Source organism: Toxotes jaculatrix, chromosome 15 (genome assembly GCF_017976425.1).
Source record: "Toxotes jaculatrix isolate fToxJac2 chromosome 15, fToxJac2.pri, whole genome shotgun sequence".
Classification (NCBI taxonomy): domain Eukaryota; kingdom Metazoa; phylum Chordata; class Actinopteri; family Toxotidae; genus Toxotes; species Toxotes jaculatrix.
In genome coordinates, this window is record NC_054408.1 from 406,746 (window position 1) to 430,845 (window position 24,100).

General features: G+C 47.1%; 1 protein-coding gene across 8 annotated transcripts in view; it reads left to right on the forward strand.

Annotated features, from left to right (window-relative positions):
* The window catches only part of ttn.1 (titin, tandem duplicate 1), a 159,046-nt gene that overhangs the window by 131,683 nt on the left and 3,263 nt on the right, over positions 1 to 24,100 (forward strand). For all 8 annotated transcript variants that reach the window (XM_041056637.1, XM_041056638.1, XM_041056639.1 and 5 more), the window contains 33 exons: positions 28 to 324; positions 592 to 1,179; positions 1,431 to 1,733; positions 1,843 to 2,139; positions 2,237 to 2,524; positions 2,641 to 2,946; positions 3,163 to 3,465; positions 3,552 to 3,857; positions 3,961 to 5,724; positions 5,891 to 6,184; positions 6,291 to 6,575; positions 6,685 to 6,984; positions 7,117 to 9,183; positions 9,363 to 9,665; positions 9,757 to 10,062; positions 10,266 to 10,556; positions 10,692 to 10,991; positions 11,090 to 11,395; positions 11,581 to 11,883; positions 12,086 to 12,367; positions 12,542 to 13,135; positions 13,497 to 13,784; positions 13,906 to 14,205; positions 14,310 to 14,612; positions 14,780 to 15,082; positions 15,179 to 15,763; positions 15,860 to 16,162; positions 16,389 to 16,688; positions 16,796 to 17,371; positions 17,476 to 17,781; positions 17,912 to 18,517; positions 18,641 to 23,718; positions 23,842 to 23,998. In XM_041056637.1, coding sequence (XP_040912571.1) covers positions 28 to 324; positions 592 to 1,179; positions 1,431 to 1,733; positions 1,843 to 2,139; positions 2,237 to 2,524; positions 2,641 to 2,946; positions 3,163 to 3,465; positions 3,552 to 3,857; positions 3,961 to 5,724; positions 5,891 to 6,184; positions 6,291 to 6,575; positions 6,685 to 6,984; positions 7,117 to 9,183; positions 9,363 to 9,665; positions 9,757 to 10,062; positions 10,266 to 10,556; positions 10,692 to 10,991; positions 11,090 to 11,395; positions 11,581 to 11,883; positions 12,086 to 12,367; positions 12,542 to 13,135; positions 13,497 to 13,784; positions 13,906 to 14,205; positions 14,310 to 14,612; positions 14,780 to 15,082; positions 15,179 to 15,763; positions 15,860 to 16,162; positions 16,389 to 16,688; positions 16,796 to 17,371; positions 17,476 to 17,781; positions 17,912 to 18,517; positions 18,641 to 23,718; positions 23,842 to 23,998 — 19,188 coding nt within the window. The remainder of the gene's footprint in view (positions 1 to 27; positions 325 to 591; positions 1,180 to 1,430; positions 1,734 to 1,842; positions 2,140 to 2,236; positions 2,525 to 2,640; positions 2,947 to 3,162; positions 3,466 to 3,551; positions 3,858 to 3,960; positions 5,725 to 5,890; positions 6,185 to 6,290; positions 6,576 to 6,684; positions 6,985 to 7,116; positions 9,184 to 9,362; positions 9,666 to 9,756; positions 10,063 to 10,265; positions 10,557 to 10,691; positions 10,992 to 11,089; positions 11,396 to 11,580; positions 11,884 to 12,085; positions 12,368 to 12,541; positions 13,136 to 13,496; positions 13,785 to 13,905; positions 14,206 to 14,309; positions 14,613 to 14,779; positions 15,083 to 15,178; positions 15,764 to 15,859; positions 16,163 to 16,388; positions 16,689 to 16,795; positions 17,372 to 17,475; positions 17,782 to 17,911; positions 18,518 to 18,640; positions 23,719 to 23,841; positions 23,999 to 24,100) is intronic.

A 24,100-nucleotide genomic window follows, 5' to 3' on the forward strand; every position in this document is an offset into this window, starting at 1 on the left:
GATAAATCTTCCCGCTGTCTGTTACAGAGGTACCAAGTCCACCCATGAAACTTGGAGTTGCAAATGTTACCAAGGACAGCGTTACGATTGCCTGGACAAGACCTGAATACGATGGTGGTAGCAGGGTTACTGGTTACCTCATTGATGCTCTGGAGAAGGGACAGACCAAGTGGGTGAAGTGTGCCACTGTGAGGACCATGACTCACACCATCAAGAGCCTGAGGGAGGGTGCTGAGTACTTCTTCAGAGTTCGTGCTGAGAACCATGCCGGACTCAGTGAACCCAAGGAGATGATCGTACCTGTTATTGTCAAGGAAATACAAGGTATTACCTCTAGCTTTACTGCTACAGTTTGATATTAGTTGTGTTAGTCATATCATAAATTTGTTAATATCCCTAGAAAACAGGATACCCTGCACAAAAAAACCCCCAATTTAATATATTTCTACCGACGGGTGTTTTTTTAGACAAAGGTAATACATCATGTAAAATAATGGTTGGGAATGATATAATAAAAACTGATGGGGGCGGGGGTACTAGTTCTGAAGTGACATCACTAATCCTGTTGGTAATGCTTATTTTTTTAAACAGAGGCTCCAGAGTTTGACCTGAAGAACTACCCCAAGAATACAGTTTATGTGAGAGCAGGATCTGACCTGACCTTTGAGATTCCTCTCACTGGCAGGCCCATGCCTAAGGTGGCTATGTCCAAGAACAATGTTGTCATCAAGGGATCCAAGAGGCTGCTAGCAGAAGTAACCCCAGACAGCTTAATTGTCACTCTAAATGAAAGCGGTTCAAGTGACGCTGGCAAATATGAATTCACCGCCTCAAATGCGGGAGGTACCACAAAGATCTTCATTATCTTCGTTGTGCTGGACAGACCTGGACCTCCTGTTGGTCCAGTTGAGATTGGAGAGGTTGGCGAGACAACAGTGTGTCTGAAATGGGCTCCTCCAGAGTATGATGGTGGCAGTCCTGTTACCAACTACATTGTTCTGAAACGTGAAACCAGCACACCTACCTGGGCAGAGGTGTCAACTAGCATTGCCAGAAGTTCCATCAAGGTGACTAAGCTGACCAAGGGAGAGGAGTATCAATTCAGAATCAAGGCTGAGAATCGCTATGGTGTCAGTGACCACATTGACAGCAAATCAGTCATGATAAAGCTTCCATACAGTAAGTCAGGCCACTTGAATACATCATCATATATATTTAATGATTCTGTTGTTTGACTATGACCTATAGGCACTAAACATCAGTTCATTTCAAATCCTTCAGGATAAATATATTTTATCATATTTTTGTTAATTGCAAATTGACATAGTATGTGGGGGATGATCTTATTACTCCCATGTCCTGATATAACTTTTGTTTATGGACAATGAATTGATTTGAATAAACACTTACACGAATGCTGTCAATTACAGCCATCCCTGGACCTCCATCCACGCCATGGGTGAGCTTCATATCTAGAGAGAGCCTGACGGTCTGCTGGAATGAGCCAGTAAATGATGGCGGAAACCCTGTGATAGGATATCACCTCCAAATGAAAGAGAGGAGCAGCATCCTCTGGCAGAAGGTTAATAAGACAGCAATCCCAGGAAACCAGTGGCGAGTTACAAACATTTGCCCTGGCCTCATCTATGAGTTCAAGGTGGCAGCTGAAAATGCCGCTGGTATTGGAAAGATGAGCAAGACCTCTGAGGAGGTGCTTGCTATTGATGCCTGCGGTAAGTGTTTAGAATTTGGATCTCTTTCCCACAGCCTTAAATAAAGGACAAGGAAAAATCTTTACTGTCAGTTCATTAAAATAGCATCTTTCTCTCTTTAATGTTCTAGAGCCCCCAGCAAACATCCGTATCACGGAAGTCACAAAGAACTCAGTCAGCCTGGCATGGCAGAGGCCTCCATTTGACGGTGGCAGCAAGATTACGGGCTATAGTGTGGAGAGGAGGGAAGCTCCCAATGGAAGATGGGTGAAGGCTAACTTTACAAACGTCATTGAGCTGGGCTTCACTGTATCTGGACTGACCCAGGATGAGTCTTATGAGTTCAGAGTGTATGCCAAGAATGCTGTGGGGTCTGTCAGCAACCCATCTCTCATTGCCGGCCCGGTTACTTGTGTTGACGCATGTGGTGAGTTTTTTATTTACATCTGTGGTTGCATTTCTTGTTTTTCATTGTGTTGCACTGCTGTAATCATTGCTTGTATTAACATCTCATGTCCCCACAGGTGCCCCAGCTATTGACCTTCCTCCAGAGTATCTGGATGTGGTTCAGTACAAGGCTGGAGCATCAGTTAAGCTTAGAGTCGGAATCATTGCGAAGCCTCTTCCCACCATCGAGTGGCTCAAGGATGGAAAGGAGCTGGTAACAACCTCTACTGTATCTGCCGAAAGCACAACAGACTCTTCTGCTGTTCTGATCAAGGATGCAACTCGCCTTGACACAGGCTCATATGAGGTCAAGATCAAGAACGTTCTGGGATCAGCGTCCGCAACCATCAGGATTGAAATCCTAGGTATTTAGAAATTCTTGCCTCAAACTTCGACATTTACAGAGTTCTGATTCTCTTGAGGTTTTCTTATTTAAAGCAACTTTCTTTCATCTCTGTATTTTTTTTAAACCTCCCTTTAGATAAACCTGGACCCCCACCCGGCATCATTAACTTTAACTCCGTCACAGCCGAAAAAATCATCTTCAGCTGGGAACCTGTGCCTGAGTCTGATCAGGGTGGTTCCAAGGTGACTCACTACATTGTTGAGCGTCGTGAAACCAGCCGAGTGGTCTGGTCGACAGTTTCAGACAAGCACGAGCAGACACACGTCGCTGTGGGCAAGCTGGTGCGTGGAAATGAATATGTGTTCCGTGTCATGGCTGTTAATAAGTATGGAGTTGGAGAGCCACTGGAGTCAGAGCCTGTCATCGCTAAGAATGCTTTCGGTAAGTTTTTGGGGCTGTAGAATGCTGAATATGATGGTGTAAGTGAATAAGTCATATGGAGTGACATGAAATCTAGTCCTTTGTCTGGTAAATAAACACCAAGTAATCAGTCCACATCAACTGTCCTTTGTCTTTCTTCTTGTTTTTTCTTAAACAAATCTTTTCTCCTTGTCTTGACATTTTCATTTCCTTAACATATTTGTTTTTTTTCCACAGTAACTCCTGGCCAGCCTCGTACTCCTGAAGTGAACATCATCACCAAGACCACGATGGTGGTAGAATGGGACAAACCAGGTGTAGATGGAGGTAGCCTTGTGACTGGCTACTACCTGGAGAGGCGTGACAAGAAGAGCTTGCGCTGGATCAGAGTTTACAAAGACCCTGTCACTGACATCAAACAGACCGTCTACCACCTGACAGAAGGAAATGAGTACCAATATCGGGTCTGCGCTATTAACAAGGCTGGAGAGGGACCGTTCTCTGATGCATCAGACTACTACAAGGCTGCTGACCCAGTTGGTAAGTCGTCTAAGATTCACAGATTTCCAACAAAAACAAGAAAGAAAAATGTACAGCCCCATCTAACCAAAAAAAAATATTTACAGATCCACCAGATGAGCCTTGCAAGCTGAAGGTGGTGGACTCCACCAAGACATCCATCACCTTCGGCTGGTCTAAGCCAGAATGGGATGGAGGCAGTGAGGTCACAAGCTACATGGTGGAGAAACTTGTTGAGGGAGAGGAAGAGTGGGCTATGATTACCTCCAAGGGAGAGGTCAAGACAACAGAGTACACGGTTCATGACTTAAAACCAGATGTCAACTATTTCTTCAGAGTTTCTGCTGTCAACTGTGCTGGCCGTGGCGAGCCTCTGGAGATGACAGAACCTGTACAGGCGAAGGATATCCTGGGTAAATTTACAACTAATCTTGAAAAGTGTGAAGTGTGTTGGAAACACTATGTCTTGTTTTGTTCATACTTTGCTCACATGAATATTTTTCATGATTTTCACAGAGGAGGCCCAGATTGACTCAGATGTGGCCATGAGAACTCACTACATTGTGAAGGCTGGCAAGGATGTGGAGCTTTCTGTTCCTCTGAAGGGTAGACCTGCTCCCACTGCTTCGTGGAGCAAGGGAGAAGAATGCATTGATCGCAACCCTAAATATGAGTTCCACCACTCAGACACAACCACAGTCCTTGTCATGCGTGAAGTGACCAGGCTTGACACTGGAAAGTACACAGTCAAGATAGAGAACGGTGTGGGAGAGCCCAAGACATTGACCCTGTCCGTGAAAGTCCAGGATACCCCAGCTCAGTGCAGAAACCTGGTTCTGAAGGACGTGACCCGTGGAAAGGTTACTCTCTGCTGGGAACCGCCACTCCTCGACGGTGGTGCCGAGATCACTAACTACATTGTTGAGAAGAGGGATTCCTCCAAGAGATCATTCTCCGCAGTGACAAGCAAATGCACAGACACAACATATACCATTGAAGATCTCTCTGAGAAGACATCCTTCTTCTTCCGTGTGTTAGCAGAAAATGAGAATGGTATTGGTGATCCATGTGACACACTTGAACCTGTGAAGGCCACGGAGACTCCAGGACCAGTGAAGGAGGTCTCTATGAAGGATTCATCAAAGACATCTGTCACTCTGCAGTGGCTAAAGCCCGATTATGATGGTGGCAGCATCATCTCTGACTATATCATTGAGAAGAAGCTTAAGGATGAGGAATGGTCACTGGGAGGAACCAGCAGACAGTGTGAGCTTGAAGTCAAGAAACTCAAGGAGCACTCAAACATGTTCTTTAGAGTAGCTGCCAGGAACGAGAAGGGACAGAGTGACTTTGTGGAGATTGGGCCTATCAAGGTCATTGACTACATTATCACACCGGAGGCAAGCCTTGCAGAATACCCAGATGGCAGCATCAGTGTTCGCCTGGGTCACAACGTGCACATCGAGCTTCCATACAAAGGCAAACCCAGACCTTCTGTTCTGTGGCTGAAGGACAACCTGCCTCTGAAGGAGAGTGACCAAGTACGCTTCAAGAAGACAGAAAACAAAGCCACTCTAATGATCAAGAATGTGAAGAAGGAGAATGAGGGTAAATACACTCTGACTCTTGACAATAAGGTCAACAGAAGATCCTTCCACATCCATGTCATCACACTTGGACCACCATCAAAGCCTGTTGGGCCCATCCGACTCGATGAAATCAGAGCTGAGAGTATCATAATCTCCTGGGATGAACCCAATGACGATGGCGGTGGATATATCACCTGCTACACTGTGGAGAAACGTGACACCTCCCAGCCTGACTGGAAGATGGCTTGCTCCAGTGTAGAGGGTACTCAATTCAAGGTCCCCAACCTGATCAAGGGTGTCCAGTACCAGTTCAGAGTTTGTGCTGAGAACAGGTATGGTGTGAGCGAGCCTCTGATCTCACAGATGGTCATCGCCAAGCACCAGTTCAGGCCTCCAGGCCCGCCGGGCAAGCCTGTTGTGTACAATGTCACCAACGATGGAATGACCATCCAGTGGGAGAAGCCCATCTATGACGGCGGTACCCCCATTCAGGGCTACCATGTGGAGAAGAAGGAAAAGAACAGCATAATGTGGCAAAAGGTGAACACTGTGCTAATCAAAGAAACTGACTACAGGATTCTGGAACTCATTGAAGGTCTTGAGTACTCCTTCAGAGTCTATGCCCAGAATGATGCTGGCTTCAGCCGAATGAGCGATGAAAGCAAGCCAACCATGGCTGTCAGTCCTGTTGGTGAGTTCGGATTCAATCACATTATTCTGTTTCCTTACACTTTAAACATGTAACATATTTAATCTATATGAAGTTTAGCAAATCATTTTTGTTATAAAACCAACTAAAATGATGTTAGAATGCACAAAGGAAAAGGAAGTTGAAAGATGTATCTTATGTCTTTCAGATCCTCCTGGCCAGCCCGACTACACTGATGTGACCAGTGACTCAGTGACACTGAAATGGGATGCGCCCAAACGGGATGGTGGTAGCAAGATTGCCGGGTACAACATTGAGAAACGGCAAGGACATGGCCGCTGGTTCAAGGCTAACTTGACTGATGTACACGACTGTCAGTACACTGTCACTGGATTGGCGACGAATGAACGCTATGAATTCAGAGTTATCGCCAGAAACGCCATTGGTGTTGTCAGTCCTCCCTCCAATTCTTCTGGCTTGATTGTTGTCAGAAGTGAGAATGGTGAGTAATGACAGGACAGCAAGAGCCCTATAGGGTTCTAATATTAAACAATCAGGAGTGAGGATAAACACTCTAAATTAATATCTTTCCTTTTTCTCAAAACCAGCTGTTCCCAATATTGAGTTTGGCCCAGAGTACTTCGAGGGCTTGACAGTCAAGGCAGGAGATAACATCAGACTGAGGGTGACCATCACTGGACGCCCAGTTCCTAAGGTTGTCTGGTACAGAGACGGTGTGGAGGTTACCAAAAAGATGATGGACATTATCAACGTAGCTGGATCCAGCACGCTGTTTGTCAGGGATGCTGACCGTACACACCGTGGCCTCTATACTGTAGAGGCTACCAATGGATCTGGAAGCAAGAAGGAGAACATCCTTGTTCAAGTTCAAGGTACTCAGTTCTGACATCTTTTCTTTAAATTACACTACACTCTTTTACACCATCATATTATGTATTTGTTTGTGTTCTAACATCAGTCTCATGCACATTTGTGATGCAGACACACCTGGGGAGCCAGTGGGACCCATCACTTTCACTAACATCTCAGAAGGCAAGTGCACTCTGTCGTGGAACCCACCAGAGAACGATGGCTGCTCTGAGATTTCGCATTACATCATTGAGAAGCGTGAGACTGCCAAGATCTCTTGGGCCTTGGTGTCTGATGAATGTAAGGAGTGCACTTTCAATGCAACCAAGCTCATCAAGACCAACGAGTACCAGTTTAGGGTCTCTGCTGTTAACAAGTTTGGAGTTGGCAGACCTTTGGAATCCAGCCCTATCATTGCACAGCTGCAATACAGTAAGCAAAAATACTGAAAGCCTTTTTTCCTATTTAATATCTGAGATAAGAAAAAAAATACATTTGCTCTGCATGTTATCTGTTTTCAGTAAATGCACACAGTGTTCTTATCTATGAAATTTTTTTTCGCAGCTACACCTGAAGCTCCAGGCACTCCCGACGCCACTGAGGTGACAGGAGAGAGCATCACCCTCTCCTGGACTCCTCCAACATCTGACGGAGGAAATCCCATTCAATACTACATCCTGGAGAAACGAGAAAAGAAGACCATCCGGTTCTACAAGGTGATTACCAAGAAGCCCATTGTTGAATGTGCTCACAAGGTGCTTCACCTGACAGAAGATATGGAATATGAGTTCCGTGTCATGGCCGTGAATGACGCTGGTGTTGGAGCTCCTAGCAACATCTCCATGCCTATCAAAGCTGCCGAGCCAAAAGATATTCCTTGTGCTCCATCTGTGGTCTGTGTGTCTGACTCCACCAACACCTCCATCAGTCTGGAATGGAGCAAACCTGCAGATGATGGAGGCATGGAGATCCTGGGCTACATTATTGAAATGGTGAAGGGAGAAGAAACGGAATGGAAGAGAGTAAATGAGGAGCTGGTGGCAGAAACAAATTATGTGGTAACTGGTCTGCAGATGGGAGCGGAGTACAGGTTCCGCGTCGCAGCTGTCAATCACGTGGGCAGGGGTGAGGAAAAGGAGACTCCTGAGCCTGCTCAGGCTGTAGACAGGCTAACACCACCACAAGTGGACATTGATGCCACCTTCAAGCAGACACACATTGTCAAGGCTGGAGGTTCGGTGTGCTTGGGCATCCATTTCAGAGGAAAGCCCATCCCCACTGCCACCTGGGTGAAAGAGGAAGGAGAGCTGGGTGTCATGTCAGAGATCACAACTACAGACGGCTATAGTTCTCTAAGTATTGAAAACTGCTCTAGAAATGATACAGGAAAATACTCTGTTAACCTGGAAAACAGCAGCGGCAGCAAGGCCATTACATTCACTGTAAAGGTGATGGACACTCCTGGACCTCCACAGGCTGTCGCCTTCAAAGAGGTGTCCAGAGGCTCAGTCACACTTACCTGGGAGCCTCCTCTGAACGACGGTGGGGCCCGGATCCATCACTATATTGTTGAGAGGCGTGAGGCCAGCCGCCGCACTTGGCAGCAGTCTGGGGGCAAGTGCACACAGCACATCCTGAAGATCCAGGACCTTCTGGAGGGAGTGCCATACTTCTTCAGAGTCTCAGCTGAGAACCACCATGGCGTGGGTGAAGCATTTGAGCTGACTGAGCCTGTCATTGCCACTGCAGAGCCAGCATCTCCAAAGAGATTGGATATTCTGGACACCACAGACAACTCTGTGTCTTTGGGCTGGCTGAAACCTGAACATGATGGCGGCAGCCGCATCCAGTGTTACGTCATTGAGGCAAAGCCAAAGGGTACCGACAAATGGGTCATGGTTGGCAACACCAAGAATCTCATCTATGTTGTTGAAAAGCTCAACAAGGGTGATGAGTATGACTTCCGTGTGAAAGCTAAGAATGAAGCTGGCTACAGCAAGCCCAGGGAAAGTCTGGCTCCTGTGCTGGTCAAAGAGCCTCATATTGAACCTGCTGCTGACCTAAGTGAGATTACCAACCAGCTGATCACATGCAGGTCAGGCAGCACCTTTACCATCGATGTTCCCATCAGTGGTAGACCTGCTCCTAAAGTCACCTGGAAGTTGGAGGAGATGAGGCTGAAGAGCTCAGACAGAGTCTCCGTCAAAGTAACTAAGAACGGAACCAGCATCTCAGTCAAGGAGGCCATGAGAGGAGATGGTGGTAAATACTACCTGACTCTGGAGAATGTGGCTGGAACCAAGACCTTCACTATAGAAGTTAATGTCACAGGTAGACCCAGTCCTCCAACTGGACCCATCGAAATCTCGTCCATCACCTCTGAGTCCTGCGTCATTAACTGGCAACCACCAGAGGACGATGGTGGCACTGACATTACCAACTACATTGTGGAGAAGCGTGAATCTGGTTCCACAGCCTGGCAGCTGATCAATTCCAGCGTAAAACGCACATCTCTCCACGTCAGTCACCTGACCAAGTACATGCAGTACACGTTCAGGGTGTCTGCTGAGAATAGATTTGGTGTCAGCAAGCCCACTGAGTCTGAGACTATTGTTGCAGAGCATCCTTTCAGTAAGTGCTACTCCTTAACTTTTTGATTTACTTACTAATTTAATGTATAAATATTAAAGAACAGATATATTTTTAAGTATTTCTTAGACTCTTAATGTCTGTAACACATACCTTCTGTTGAATCAAGCTGTAATTTAAGAAACTGTGCTCAACAACAAAATCTGATTTTTTAATCACAGCACCTCCTGGCCCACCAACAAGGCCTTCAGTCTTCAACGTCACTGCCAACACAATGACCCTGAAATGGGAGGAGCCCTACAATGATGGTGGAAGCAAAGTGACAGGCTACTGGATTGAGAAGAAGGAGAGGAACAATATCCTGTGGGTGAGGGAGAATAAGATCCCTTGCTTTGAGTGCTACTACAAGATGGAAGGTCTAGTTGAAGGCCTGGAGTACCAGTTCAGAGTATACGCCATGAACAGTGCTGGGCTGAGCAAAGCCAGCGAGGCCTCTAAGGGAGCAGTTGCCCAAAACCCAGTTGGTGAGTTTTGACATGGTTTATTATCACACTATCCAGTTTCTTACTTGATACTCTATTTCTCTGTCTGACCAAACAATGATCTGTTTTTCAGATCCACCGAGTAAGCCAGAAGTCACCAACGTTACAAGAACCACAGTCTCCCTCAAATGGTCGGCTCCGCTGAACGATGGTGGCAGTCCCATTGTGGGCTACATCATCGAGCGTAAGCCGTATACTTTGACCGGTGAGGGCCGCTGGCTCAAGTGTAACTACACCAATGTGACAGACAACTTCTACACTGTTACTGCCCTCGGAGAGGGAGAGCCCTACGAGTTCAGAGTCATCGCCAAGAATGCCAACCAGGTCTTCAGTACGCCGTCAGAGTCCACTGGATCCGTTCAGTGCAAAACAGACTTTGGTAAATAATGTGACTGTGATACAGCGTGCTTTCACATTTCTGACCTTAACAAGTCTTAAATAAAATGATGATCAGGGTGAACAACACCTTAAAACTCGAATATGTAGATTTAATTGAATGTCACTATATTACAGTGTCAGCAAAGGAGAACTGTAGTATCAAAAGGCTGTTTAGTAACCATGCACTTTGTCTCCACTCAACAGAGCCTCCAAAGGCCCAGCTGGACAGCAAACTTTTGTCTGAAACTGTAATGGTCAGAGCCGGTTCAGACCTGGTCCTGGATGCTGCAGTGGGAGGCAGGCCTGACCCCAAGGCTTCCTGGTCCAAGGGCAACAGGGAGCTGGAGTTGTGTGAAAAGTACCACCTGCAGTACACCCCCACCAAAGCCATGGCTGTCATCAAATTCTGTGACAGAGATGACACTGGAAAGTATATCCTCACAGTCAGGAACGTTAGCGGAACGAAGACCGCTGAGGTCAACGTCAAAGTGCTCGGTAAGAACCTTTTTTTATTTATTTTTTATTTTATTTTCAACCTTTTATTTCAGTGCATTTACAGATCACACTGGAAGCATTAATATGTCGCAGTTATCCAAAATAACATACCATGACCACATGTGCTTTTTCCAGATACACCCGGGGTGTGTGAAGGCAACATTGAGATCAGCAAAATCACTGAGGAGTCATGCACTCTGAGCTGGAAGCCTCCTCTCGAGGACGGAGGCGATGAGGTCTCCCACTACATTGTGGAGAGGCGTGACACCAACAGGCTCAACTGGGTCATCATGCATGCCAAGTGCAAGGAGCTGACCTGCAATATCACTGGGCTGTTTAAGAACACTGAGTACCTCTTCAGGGTCCGGGGAGTCAACAAGTACGGAGAAGGAGTGTACCTGCAGTCAGAGCCCATGGTTGCCAGGAACACGTTCAGTAAGTGCCTTTAAAAGCACTTTTTTCATTTAACAAGGATCCATGAAATCTTCATGGCCTCTAACACTCAATTGCTCTTCTATTTTCTGTTCCTTCAGGTGTGCCAACTCCTCCTGGCGCTCCAGAGATCCTGGCATCAGGAAAAGACTTCGCCACCATCCAGTGGCTGAAGCCAGAGAGTGATGGCGGCAGCCCGTTGATCCACTACCTGGTGGAGAGGCGTGAGAGAAAGAGCGCCCGCTGGGTGAAGGTGAATCGGGATGGAGCTCACCTGGACACCACACTGAAGGTGTCTGGTTTGACCGAAGGCAACATCTACCAGTTCAGAGTGACGGCCATCAACAAGGCCGGAGAGAGCGAAGCCAGCGAGGTTTCTCTGTATGTTGTCTGCAGAGTGCCAACATGTGAGTCCAGTTTGTTCAAGTCTAAATATCCAATATTACATTCAACTAAAGATGAGTAATGAACTTAAATGAACAAATCTTATATCTGTCCTTTGTGACGGGATTCATGGGTAATCATGTCCATTAACAAATAAGTAACATCTCAGATCTGTTGATCTGTTGATTCCTGCATCCTCTCTTCTCAGGCACACCCGCTCCTCCTTCTATCCCTCGTATCACCGACACGCACGCGGACAGCATCAGCTTGGCCTGGTCCCGCCCCATAGAGGATGGAGGAGCTGATGTGATGGCCTACATCCTGGAGATGCAGGACGCTGGAGCAGAAGAATGGAAGAAGGCCCACGAAAAGACCCTACGCGCCACAGAGTATGTGGTGACCGGACTTTCTGCAGGCAAGAAGTACTGCTTCAGAGTGGCTGGCATCAACATCAATGGTACAGGAGACTTCAGCGAACCCTGTGCTGAGACTGAGCCAGTGGAGAGAATTGGTAAGTCACCTGGGGAAACATTAAGCGATTGAAAATACAGCAACTGAAAAATGCGATCTGATGCTAACCTAACCCTAATCCACATAAAAACAACATGCACACTAGGTTCAAAATTGGTTTCTTTTGCGAGTTTTCTTTCTTTTCTACTACAGTAAAGTCTTTCGTGATACAGTAACATTTAAACTATCCTGTCCTCACACAGAAACACCTGACTTTGAGCTCCACGATGACCTAAAGAAGACCATCTGCTTACGCGCCGGTGGCTCCCTTCGCCTATTTGTCAATGTCACTGGTCGTCCCACTCCTGCCATCACTTGGAGCAAGCCAGGTGTTGACCTGCACAACAGAGGATTCATCGAAGTCACCAACACGTCCACCACACTCATCATCGATAAGGTCCACCGCTATGATGCTGGCAAGTACACGCTGGTGGCTGAAAACTCTGCAGGGAAACAGGAAGTCAACATTCTGGTCAAGGTCTATGGTAAGTTAATGAGTTAAAAGTTAACTCTACTGGAACTTTTATTTGATACTGTGGCTCTTTTTATATTATATTATTATAAATATATATATTATCATATTATTTATTATTATAAATTATTATATATTATTATTATTAATTTTATATTTTAACTACAGAGTGATTTTTTATTTTTAGACACTCCTGGACCAACTGGACCAATCAAGATCAAGGAGCTGACCAAAGACTCTACCACTATCTCTTGGGAAGCCCCAGCTGTAGATGGTGGTGCTCCTGTCAACAACTACATCATTGAGAGGCGTGAGGCTTCCATGAGAGCCTACAAGACGGTCACCGCCAAGTGCAGCAAGACATTCTACAAGATTGATGGATTGATGGAGGGCATGCTGTATTATTTCCGAGTCCTCCCTGAGAACATTTATGGAATTGGAGAGCCCTGTGAGACTCCTGACGTTATCCTGGTTTGCGAGGTGCCTTTGCCACCGCACAAGCTGGAGGTGATTGATGTCACCAAGAGCTCTGTCACCCTGGGATGGGAGAAACCTGAGCATGACGGTGGCAGCAGATTGACAGGCTACGTCATTGAGGCCTGCAAGTTCGGCACTGATAAGTGGATGAAGGTGGCCACGCTGAAGCTCACAGACTTCGAGCACACCATTGAGAAGCTGAATGAAAATGAACAATACTTGTTCAGAATCAGAGCAGTCAACAGCAGAGGAGCCAGTGAGCCCAAAGAGCTTGTTGCAGCCATCACTGTACAGGAACAGAGAGGTAACAGTTGACTACCTGCAGTTAAACATGTTTATGTTAATTATTTTAGGAAAAAGCATGTAAACATGAGGTTGTTTTTCCTGGTTTATTGAATCCGGTTTATTGCCATGTAAGTGAAAGGGTTTCACGTTACTAGGAGTTTGCTTTGGTGATTTGGTGCATACCTAGAAAGTAACTTCAAAAAGTTAGAAGTTAAGTTAGAAGAAGCTAGATACCAATTTTATTTACAAGATTCATAATATGAGTAGAAGTACCAGTAACATGTATTATATCATCACAGCTTAGTTCCTAATGTGTTTCCCAGCTGCTGATGCAAACTGTAATTACATAATTTTTGTATGTCTCTCTTCTTCCTTTCCAGTAATGCCCACGGTAGACTTCTCCAGCATTCCTCAGAAAGTTGTCAATGTCCTGGCAGGCAAGACTTTGGAGCTGGAACTGCCCATCATCGGCAGGCCTCCTCCCATCTGCTCCTGGTATTTCAGAGACAACAGGGTAAAAATCACAGACCGTGTCAAGATCAAGAGCACCGGCAAGTTCTCCAGACTGACCGTGTCTGATACCACCATTGAAGACACAGGTGACTACACCCTGGAGGTGAAGAATGCCGTCGGTGTCATCACAGAGGTCATCAAGATCATCATCCTCTGTAAGAAACCATCTCTCAGTTGTTACTCGTTTCATTATCATCATGCATGCATCTTATTAACACTCACCTTTTAGTCAATCAGATTGACTGTAACTATTTATTCTGTTATTCTCCCCACTAGCTAAACCTGATGAACCAAGTGGAGCCATCAGGTTTGATGAGATTGATGCCACCACTGTCACCTGCAGCTGGGATCCTCCTGTCAGAGATGGCGGAGCTCCCATCAGTGGCTACGTGGTGGAACAGCGTGACGCTCACAGACCTGGCTGGGTGCCCATCTGTGACGCTGTTAGCCGACCAACCTTCAAGTTTGAGAACCTGATTGAGGGAGATGAGTATGTCTTCCGTGCAGCTGCCGTGAATCGCTACGGCACTGGAGAGTTCCTACAATCTGAGATCGTCACCTGCAGAAGCTTGAAGAGTAAGGGTTTCTTTTCCAAGATTACACATTCAGACAATACTACTATACATACAGAATGAGGTAAATCATTATGGAATTATGGAAATTCTTCCCCTTCTCCACAGATGTGCCTGGACCACCTGGCCGTCCAACCATCTTTGATGTTTCTCGAGATGGCATGACTGTGGCCTGGAACCCGCCAGATGAAGACGGTGGCCTTGAAGTGTCCGGATACATTGTTGAGCGCAAAGAAGTCAGGTCTGACAGATGGGTGCGAGCCAACAAGAACCCCATCACCATGACCAGATACAGGTCGACAGAGCTGATCGAGGGCCTGGAGTATGAACACAGAATCACTGCCATCAATGCCAGAGGACTGAGCAAACCAAGTCTGCCATCCAAACCAGCAGTTGCAACAGATCCCATTGGTAGGAGGACAATTTGAGAGAAAGCCTTGTTATATTTATATTTTTTTATGTAGATAAAACTGTGAATTCACAGTTATAAAGTTCTAAACTCTTAAAAGAACAAACACAGATTCATATCTTTTTAAGCAGCTGATGGAAATTCTGACATGCTTCTCTTCCCTATTTAGATCCACCTGGCTGTCCTCAGAACCCGAGGATCACTGATACCACCAAGTCCTCTGTGTCTTTGGCTTGGAGTCCTCCCGACGATGAGGGAGACGCAAGAGTGGACGGTTATTTGATTGAGATGCAGAAGGTGGGTACTATGGCCTGGATCAAGTGCAACACCACACCATCTCTGATCTGCGAGTACACGCTGACTAACATGCCACAAGGAGAGGAGTTCAAATTCCGTGTGATGGCTTGCAATGCCGGCGGCTCTGGAGAGCCTGCTGAAGTGCCTGGAACTGTCACTGTGACTGAGATGCTTGGTAAGGACACGGCAATTACATTAACTACACTTGTTTAAATATGTTTAGAACTAACATAGAATAAAACTGAGTTTTGTGACTATCATTTTTCTCCAGAATCCCCTGACTATGACCTGGAGCTGAAATACAAAGATGTTTACGTGGTCCGTCAAGGAGGAGTGGTCAGGCTCTCTGTACCCATCAAGGGTAAACCTCACCCAGTCTGCAAGTGGTTGAAGGATAGCGGTGCAGTCTCCACCAAGGCTATGATTGCCTCCTCCGAGGATGCCAGTGAGCTGGTGATCAAGGGAGCTGAGAGGAGTGACTCTGGTCTGTATGACCTCCTCCTGGAGAATAAGGTTGGCAAGAAGAAGGCCCAAATTAAAGTGAAGGTCATCGGCCGCCCCAGCGCTCCAGAGGGACCACTTGTCTTTGAAGAGATCCAGGCCAACTCTGTCAAGGTGTCCTGGAAGGCACCCACTGATGACGGCGGTTCAGAGATCCTGGGTTACATAGTGGAAAGACGTGAGGCAGCTAGAAATGCCTGGTACACTGTGGACTCCAGAGTGACTGACACTCAGCTAATTGTCAAGGGCCTGAAGGAGGGAACAGAGTACCACTTCAAGGTCACAGCTGAAAACTCCTTCGGTATTAGTGCCTCTCTGAAGTCAGAGCAGCCACTGGTGCCCAAGACTCCTCTTTGTAAGTATTTAACTTCTTCTTCAGTCTTAAGTGTCTTTAACTTGTATGAGATCACTCAGCAATAACTCAAAAAATCATGTGCGTTTTTAAAACCAGGTCCTCCCGAGCCTTCAAGCACCCCACTGGAGATCATGGATGTCACCAAGAGCTCTGTTGCATTGGCCTGGTCCAGGCCAAAGGATGACGGTGGCTCTGCCATTACTGGCTACTTTGTTGAGTACAAGGTGGTGTCCACCGAGACGTGGTCCCGCCACCAGACCAAGATCACCTCTACCATGTTTACACTGCCTGGACTCACCCCTGATGCAGACTACCAGTTCCGCATTGTGGCTGTCAACGACATCGGTGAGAGCGAGTCTGGTCCAGTATCGGACCCAGTCACCTGCAAGGATCCATTTGGTGAGTCTTGCCTCCTAATAATATGTAACTAGTAATAATTAACAGCATTGTAATTATTGTAATTGATGGAGTTTTAATGGCCATCAGCTGTGACTAAAATGTCACAATAAATGTCACAAAGGGAAAATCAAAACCAGAATCAGAAAAGATACAGTGGTTATTGCTGGTGTAAGTCACAAAAACAACTGTTAATTAAAATAACATGGTTTTGTTTCTTTCCTTCCAGACAAGCCAAGTCAACCAGGCGAGATCGACACAGTGAACGTGACGAACAACTTCATCACCATCCGCTGGCAAGCTCCAGAGTGCGACGGTGGAAAAGAGGTCCTTGGCTACTGGGTTGAGTACAGGAAATCAATTGAGAGCACCTGGAAGAAGTGCAACAAGCAGAGGCTGAAGGAAAAGGAGTTCACCCAACCTGGACTGGCTGAGGCCACAGAGTACGAGTTCAGAGTGTTTGCTGAAAATGAGACAGGAATGAGCAGACCTCGTAGGACTGCCACATGCATCAAGACCAAACTGAGTGGTGAGTATACTGAAATATACAGTGTGAAAATTAATTGTAGACATTTACCAAACTTGTTTTTTCCAGAATGACTTTGATAAGTAAACAACTTTGACTTATATTCACAGTTGAAACTAAACCAAGCCTGAGAAAGGAAATGGATGAAACAACTGCCAAGCTTGGCCAGCCTGCTGTCATGAAGTGCCAGATTATTGGCAGGCCCGTCCCTGACATCAAGTGGTATCATACTGGCAAAGAGATTGTTGAGTCCCGCAAGTACGAGATGAGTTCTGATGGCCGTAACCACTCCCTGTCCATCATGACTGACCAACAAGAGGATGAGGGAGAGTACACCTGCAAGGCCATCAATGAAGCTGGAGAAGCTGAGACCACAGGCATCCTGGTACTGGAGGCTGCTCCATCCTTCCACCCCGACTACCCATTGAAGGAAACCTACTACGCTGGCCTGGGAACCACCCTGCGCATCCATGCTGTGTACATTGGCCGTCCTGAGCCAAAGATCATGTGGCTGCATGGGGCAAAGACCCTGGAGAACACAGAAGACATCAGCATTGAGACCACCGAGCACTACACACACCTGGTCATTAAGAATGTGCAGCGCAGAGTCCATGGAGGAAAATACAGGATCAGACTGCACAACCACTTTGGCCGGGCTGATACTGCGTTCAATGTTGAGATCTATGGTATGTTCGTGTAAATGCCTTGCACCAAGTGTAACAATACGTACATTTGTAAAGGTGATATTATTAAGTTTAAAAATAATTATATCTAATATCTCTGTTTCTAGACAAACCTGATATGCCTCAGGGTCCCATCGTCCTGGACGCCCTCCTGAAAAATTCTGTCATCATCAGCTGGAAGGCTCCCAAGGATGACGGAGGTTGTATGATCACCAACTACATCGTGGAGAAGCGTGAAGACAAGGAGGGCACAGAGTGGGAGCTGGTGTCATCATCCATTAATGGCACCTCTTGCCGCGTCCCTAACCTTATTGACAGTGCCGGATACTTCTTCCGTGTGTACGCCCAGAATCGCTATGGCAACAGTGAGCCACTGGAGCTCACTTCACCTATTCTTATTAAGAGCCAGCTGGGTAAGTTTAATCCAAAGTCAATTTATGTCTCAAAGCATAGCATGTAAGCATCATATCAGTTCATATGTGTAGAGGTATACAGTGCAAAAGTACTGACAACAGCTTCTGATTTACATACTCCTGTCCACAGAGAAACCATCACCACCTCTGTCGCCAGTTGTGTCTGGAATCACCAAGGACTCCTGTGTTGTTTCCTGGAAGCCCCCGCTCAGCGATGGTGGCTCCAAGATCAAGAGCTATTGTCTCGAGAAGAAGCACAAGAAGGACAAGAAGGAATGGACTGAATGGACTCCAGTGACCACAGATGAGATCAAACAGACAGTGTTCTCCGTCAAGCGTCTGACCGAGGGTGTTGAGTACATCTTCCGTGTGAAGTGCGAGAACCTCGGAGGACAGAGTGACTACAGCGAGGAGACCGCTCCCATCATTCCTGCCACAGCTGTCGAGATCCGTGCTCCTGCCTTCAAGGAGGAGCTGAGGAACATGAGCGTCAAGTACAAGAGCAATGCTACCCTTGTCTGTAAGATCACAGGACAGCCCAAGCCTGTGATTAAATGGTTCAGACGAGGAAAGGAGATCCATTCTGATGGAAAAAAGATCAAGATCCAGGAGTTCAAGGGAGGCTACCACCAGCTGGTCATCACCGAGGCTGATGAAGAAGACTCCACTGTGTACCAGATCAGAGCTACCAACCAGGGAGGCTCCATCTGTGCAACAGTCTCTCTGGATGTTGAAAGTAAGCTCATATATACCCAGTTTATCCAAATAACATTAACACTGACTTGTTCAAAACCAGCATAGGCACATTAAACAATTTTGAAATGTGACATCTCACTTTAACTACTTTTCTCATTTGTAGTCCCTGCAAAGATCAACCTGCCAAAGAACCTGAAGGACAAGGAAGCCATCCCTGCCCTGCGTGGAGAGGTGGTCAATATCAAGATTCCTTTTGGTGGGAAACCAGATCCTGTCATTACATGGCAGAAGGGACAAGATCTCATTGACAGCAATGGCCACTACCAGGTCATCGTCACCAGGTCGTTCACTTCTTTGGTGTTCCCCAACGGAGTGGAGAAGAAGGATGCTGGTTTCTACATCGTCTGTGCCAAGAACAGATTTGGCATTGACCAGCAGACAGTTGAGCTGGATGTGGCGGATGTGCCTGATCCTCCACGTGGTGTCAAAGCTAGTGATGTCTCCAGAGATTCAGTCACACTGAACTGGGTAGCCCCAGCAAATGATGGCGGAAGCAAAGTCGTCAGCTACATCATTGAAAAGTGCCCAACCACTGCTGAGAGGTGGGAGCGTGTTGCCCAGTCCCGTGACACCCGCTACACCGTTATCAATCTCTTTGGAGGAACCAGCTATCAGTTTAGAGTCATTGCTGAGAATAAGTTTGGACAGAGTGCTCCATCAGAGACCAGTGGACCTGTCATGACCAAGGAGGATAAGTCCAGAGTTCTGCTCTATGACAGGGAGGTTGACGATTCTGGACATGTTCCCAAGGGCAAGGCTCAACACTCTGATGCCAAGAATCTGCATAACAAATATGCTATTGCAGAGGAATTGGGCAGAGGTCAGTTTGGCATTGTCCACCGCTGTGTTGACATCAGCTCTGAGAAGACATACATGGCTAAATTCATTAAAGTGAGAGGTGCTGATCAAGCAGTAGTCAAGAAGGAAATTGCAACACTGAACCTGGCCAAACACACCAACTACCTCCTCCTCCAAGAGTCTTTTGACAGCCCTGAGGAGCTGGTTATTATCTATGACTTCATCTCTGGTGCTGACATCTTTGAGCGCCTCAGCACCACTGAGTTTGAGCTCAGCGAGCGTGAGATTGTCAACTACATCAGGCAGATCTGCTCAGCTCTTGAATTCCTGCACACTCAGAGCTATGGACACTTTGATATCAGACCCGAGAACATTGTGTACACAACTAGAACCAGCTCTAATGTGAAGATTATTGAGTTGGGCCAGTCCAGACACCTGACACCTGGAGACCAAATCAAGATTCAGTATACCACTGCAGAGTATGCCGCCCCTGAGATCCACCAGTGTGACATGGTTAGCACTGTCACTGACATGTGGTCAGTTGGTGTCCTTGCCTATGTACTCCTCAGTGGACTTAACCCATTCACAGCTGAAACCAACCAACAGATGATTGACAACATCTCCAATGCAGCCTACAGCTACGATGATGAGTCCTTCATGCAGGTCAGCGTTGAGGCATTAGACTTCACAGACCGCCTAATGACAAAGGAAAGGAAACACCGTATGACTGCCGCAGAGGCTGTGGCGCATCCTTGGCTCGCCAAGCCTGCAGAGGAGATTAGCGCCAGAGCGATCCCAACCGGCAGGCATAAGCGATACTATCAGACAATGGTGAGGAAAGAGTGGGGCACTGTTGTGTCTGCAGCCCGTGTGGCCAGTGGTGGCTCCATCAGGTCCCAGCGTGGCGTCTTTGTCGCCAAGGTGAAGATTGCACCATTTGAACACGGTCCTGTTGCAGGCCAGATTGGCCATGCAGTGGTGAATGAGGGAGACAGTGTGAAATTCATCTGCAACATTGACAACTATGATAGCACTACTGAAGTGACATGGTACTGCGGTGTGAGGCAGCTTGAAGCTGGAGACAAATATGAAATTGAATATGAGGATGGTCTGGCTGTAATCACCATCAACAAGGTCACGAGAGCAGATGATGGCACTTACAGATGCAAGGTTGTGAATGAGTATGGTGAAGACAGTGCCTATGCGGAGCTGTTTATCAACGGCGTTAGATCTTACCGTGACTTCTTCACCACCCGTGTGGTCAAGAGAACAAAGCGCAGAGTTGACACTGCCAGAATGCTTCAGAAACCTCCAGAGTTCACCCTTCCTCTGGTCAACCGTACAGCCTATATTGGTGAGGATGTGCGCTTTGGCGTCACCATCACTGTTCACCCCGAGCCACGTGTCATCTGGCACAAATCAGGACAGAAACTTATCCCTGGACATGATGACAGGAAATATACCTTCATTAGTGACAAGGGTCTGTACCAGCTGATTATCCACAAACTTGAGGAGGAGGATGATGCTGAATACAGCGTTGTGGCCCGTAACAGGTACGGTGATGACAGCTGCAAGGCTCGTCTTACTGTTGTTCCTCGACCTAAACCAGCAGACCTCACCCTGAGACCCATGTTCAAACGCCTGCTTGCAAATGTGGAATGCAAGGAGGGCCAGAACGTGCGCTTTGAGATCAGAGTATCAGGCCATCCTGCGCTGAAGTGGGAGAAGGATGGCACACCTTTAGCCTTTGGACCATCTATTGAAGTTGTCCATGAGGGTCTGGATTACTTCATCCTTCACGTGAGAGACACTCTCCCTGAGGACTCTGGCATATACAGAGTTACTGCTACCAACTCAGCTGGATCTGCCAGCTGCCAGGCCACGCTCAAAGTAGAGCGCGCCATTCATGTAAAGAAGGAATATGAAACCAGTGAAAAGGAGAAGGAAAAGGTATCTGGAAAGGAGGAATTAGACAAAAAGGTGAGGCTGTCTCAAATTTTGACTGGCACTGTGGTTACACCTCTACCACCCGCAGCAGTACAAGCTGTAAGGGAGGCAGCCACTATGTTCAAACCTGCTGTGACAACTAAAAAGGGTGAGAAGACTGAGGCTGAGATACAGAAAGAACAAGAGGAGAGGAAGAAGCGTGCAGACGAGAAGAGGCTGCGTATGCCCTACGTCGTCCCCACTCCTCGTGTCATTAACCCAGCTGTTCTTGAGGAGGACGTGGAAATAAAACACTTCAAGCCATTCTCTGACATGAAATGGTACAAAAAGCTGCGGGATCAGTATGAGTTCCCTGAGCCTATGGATAAAATCAAGCAGAAGAGGATGAAGCGTATTCGCCTCTCGAGGTGGGAGCAGTTCTATGAAGTGCCAATCAGGATCAAGGACCAGTATAAGCCTAAGTGGCGCATCTCATCCATGACTCAGGATGACTTGGAGACTGTGAGGCCTGCAAGGCACCGCACTCCTTCACCTGAGATGGAAGCTTACCACAGGATTAGGAGGAGGTCCCTGGGTGACCTGTCAGACGAGGAACTGCTGCTGCCTGTGGGTGAGTATCTGTCGATGAAGAGAACGGAGGAGGAGAGACTGCGTCTGGAGGATGAGCTGGAGCTTGGCTACTCTGCTTCTCCACCTAGCCTCAGCCCGGTCCGCTTTGAGCTCTCTGCCTTGCGCCCCTCATCTCCTAGAAGAGTCTGCAGTGATGATGAAGAGGGAGAAGACGTCCACAGATATGACTCCTATAGGATTCCATCGAAATATGAAGCTGGCCCAAGTTTTGTTGATCTCCGCCAGCGTCACGACAAAGCCACATACAAACCTCCAAGACAGAAGCAGAGGGTGTATGAGGAGAGAGAAGATCAGGAACTGCTTCGCCCACACACAACTGTTCAGAGAATCTCCTCTTACAAGAGTGAACTCAAACGCATGGAGTTTGAGGAGAAAACACGAGCCTCCAAAAAGGAAACAACTGTCACTGTTGCGACAGTCTCTGAGGGCGCTGAATCTGAGCACCTGACAGCCTTTACCTCAGAATATATTCCTAAACCAATTAAGAAGCTCCCAGTGACTGAGCCAGAAAAATCTCCTACCCCAGAAAAGGCTGTGAAGACAGACGTGACCCTTCCTAGAGTTGACTTTGCATCCAGGTATGAGGAGAGGAAGCAGGCCCTAAGATCAGAGAGAAGATCAGTGGAGAGGAAGGTTGAGGTGGTGACACAGGCTCCCTTCAGCCTTGACCATGCCCCGCGTATTACCGTCAGGATGCGATCTCATCGCGTACCCTATGGCTCCCACACAAAGTTCACCCTGAATGTCCAGGCCAAACCAGACCCTGAGGTCAAATGGTTCCACAATGGAAGAGAGATTCATCAAAGCAGCAAATACCACATAACTAATATCAGTGGAGTTCTCACCCTCCAGATCATCAACTGTGTGACCGAAGATGCCGGCACATACCGTGTGGTCTGCAAGAACACCAAAGGAGAGACTTCTGACTATGCCACATTAGATGTAGCAGGAGCAGAATATGCTGCCTTCTCTTCACTCCGCAAGGATGAGGAGCCCCCATCCTCCCATCTGCCAGAAATGACCAGAACAGAGGTGTATCACGTCTCCTCATCTAAAACAACAGAGAAGGAAACTGTGAAAGAGACCACCACTGTTGTTGAAAAGCCAAGGGAGAAGCCTGGTGCTCCTGCCACGATCCTGACCAAACCACAGTCTCTGACTGTGGAGGAGGGAGACCTAGCCAGATTTGAGTGTGATGTGGCTGGTGAACCGGCACCTTCTATCACGTGGATACATGAAGGAGCAACTGTTGGTTCCACTGCCCGTCACCACATTGTCTCCACTCAATACAGCTCCTCCTTCGAGATCTCTGCCGTTGAGATGTCAGATGAAGGCAGCTACACTCTGCTGGTGGAAAATGCTGGAGGCAAACAAGAAGCCCATTTCACTCTGACGATCCGCAAGTCTGAGTCCAAGGAGAAAGTAGTTGCCCCTCCCAGAGTCACCTCTCCAGAAGCTAAGTCTCCTCTCGCCAAGTCCCCTGAACCAGTCAAATCTCCTCAGAGAGTCAAGTCTCCTGAGCCAATCAAGTCACCTCAGAGAGTGAAATCTCCAGTCTCACCAAAATCCCCAACACCAAAATCCCCGACACCTAAGTCCCCTACTCCAAAATCCCCTACTCCATCTGAGCGTGTGACCTCTCCAATCAAGTCACCAAAGAGAGTGATGTCACCAACTCTGGAGAAGAAGCCGACCTTCTCCGTCGGTCTTAGCGACGTCACTGCAACCTCTGACTCCATTGTCAAGCTGACAGTGAAGCTGGCAGGAGAGCCCAAACCAGCAATCTCATGGACGAAGGATGGAAAGGTAACAAATTCTAATACTCAAACTGTTCTACTGATCCTTCTCAAGTATTTATGGATAAAATAGGTCAAAAAAGTGGCATATTTGCAGTGTTCAGTAACTGAATTTTATTTTAATGATTGACAGGCTTTGTCTCAGGGTGGGAAGTATGAAATCTTTGAGGAGCACGGCTCAGCTTACCTTGAGATTTATGAATCAGAAGTTTCTGACAGTGGGGTGTACAAGTGCACTGCTACTAACAGTGCTGGAGCAGTGTCGACGACCTGCACAGTCACTGTACGAGGTAAGATTCCACCTTCCACATGTGGAAACAGCTGTCTGTCATTGACCTGCAGCTAGAAACGGTCACAGTTTCCTGCCATAAACTCTCAACTTTATCTTGGTT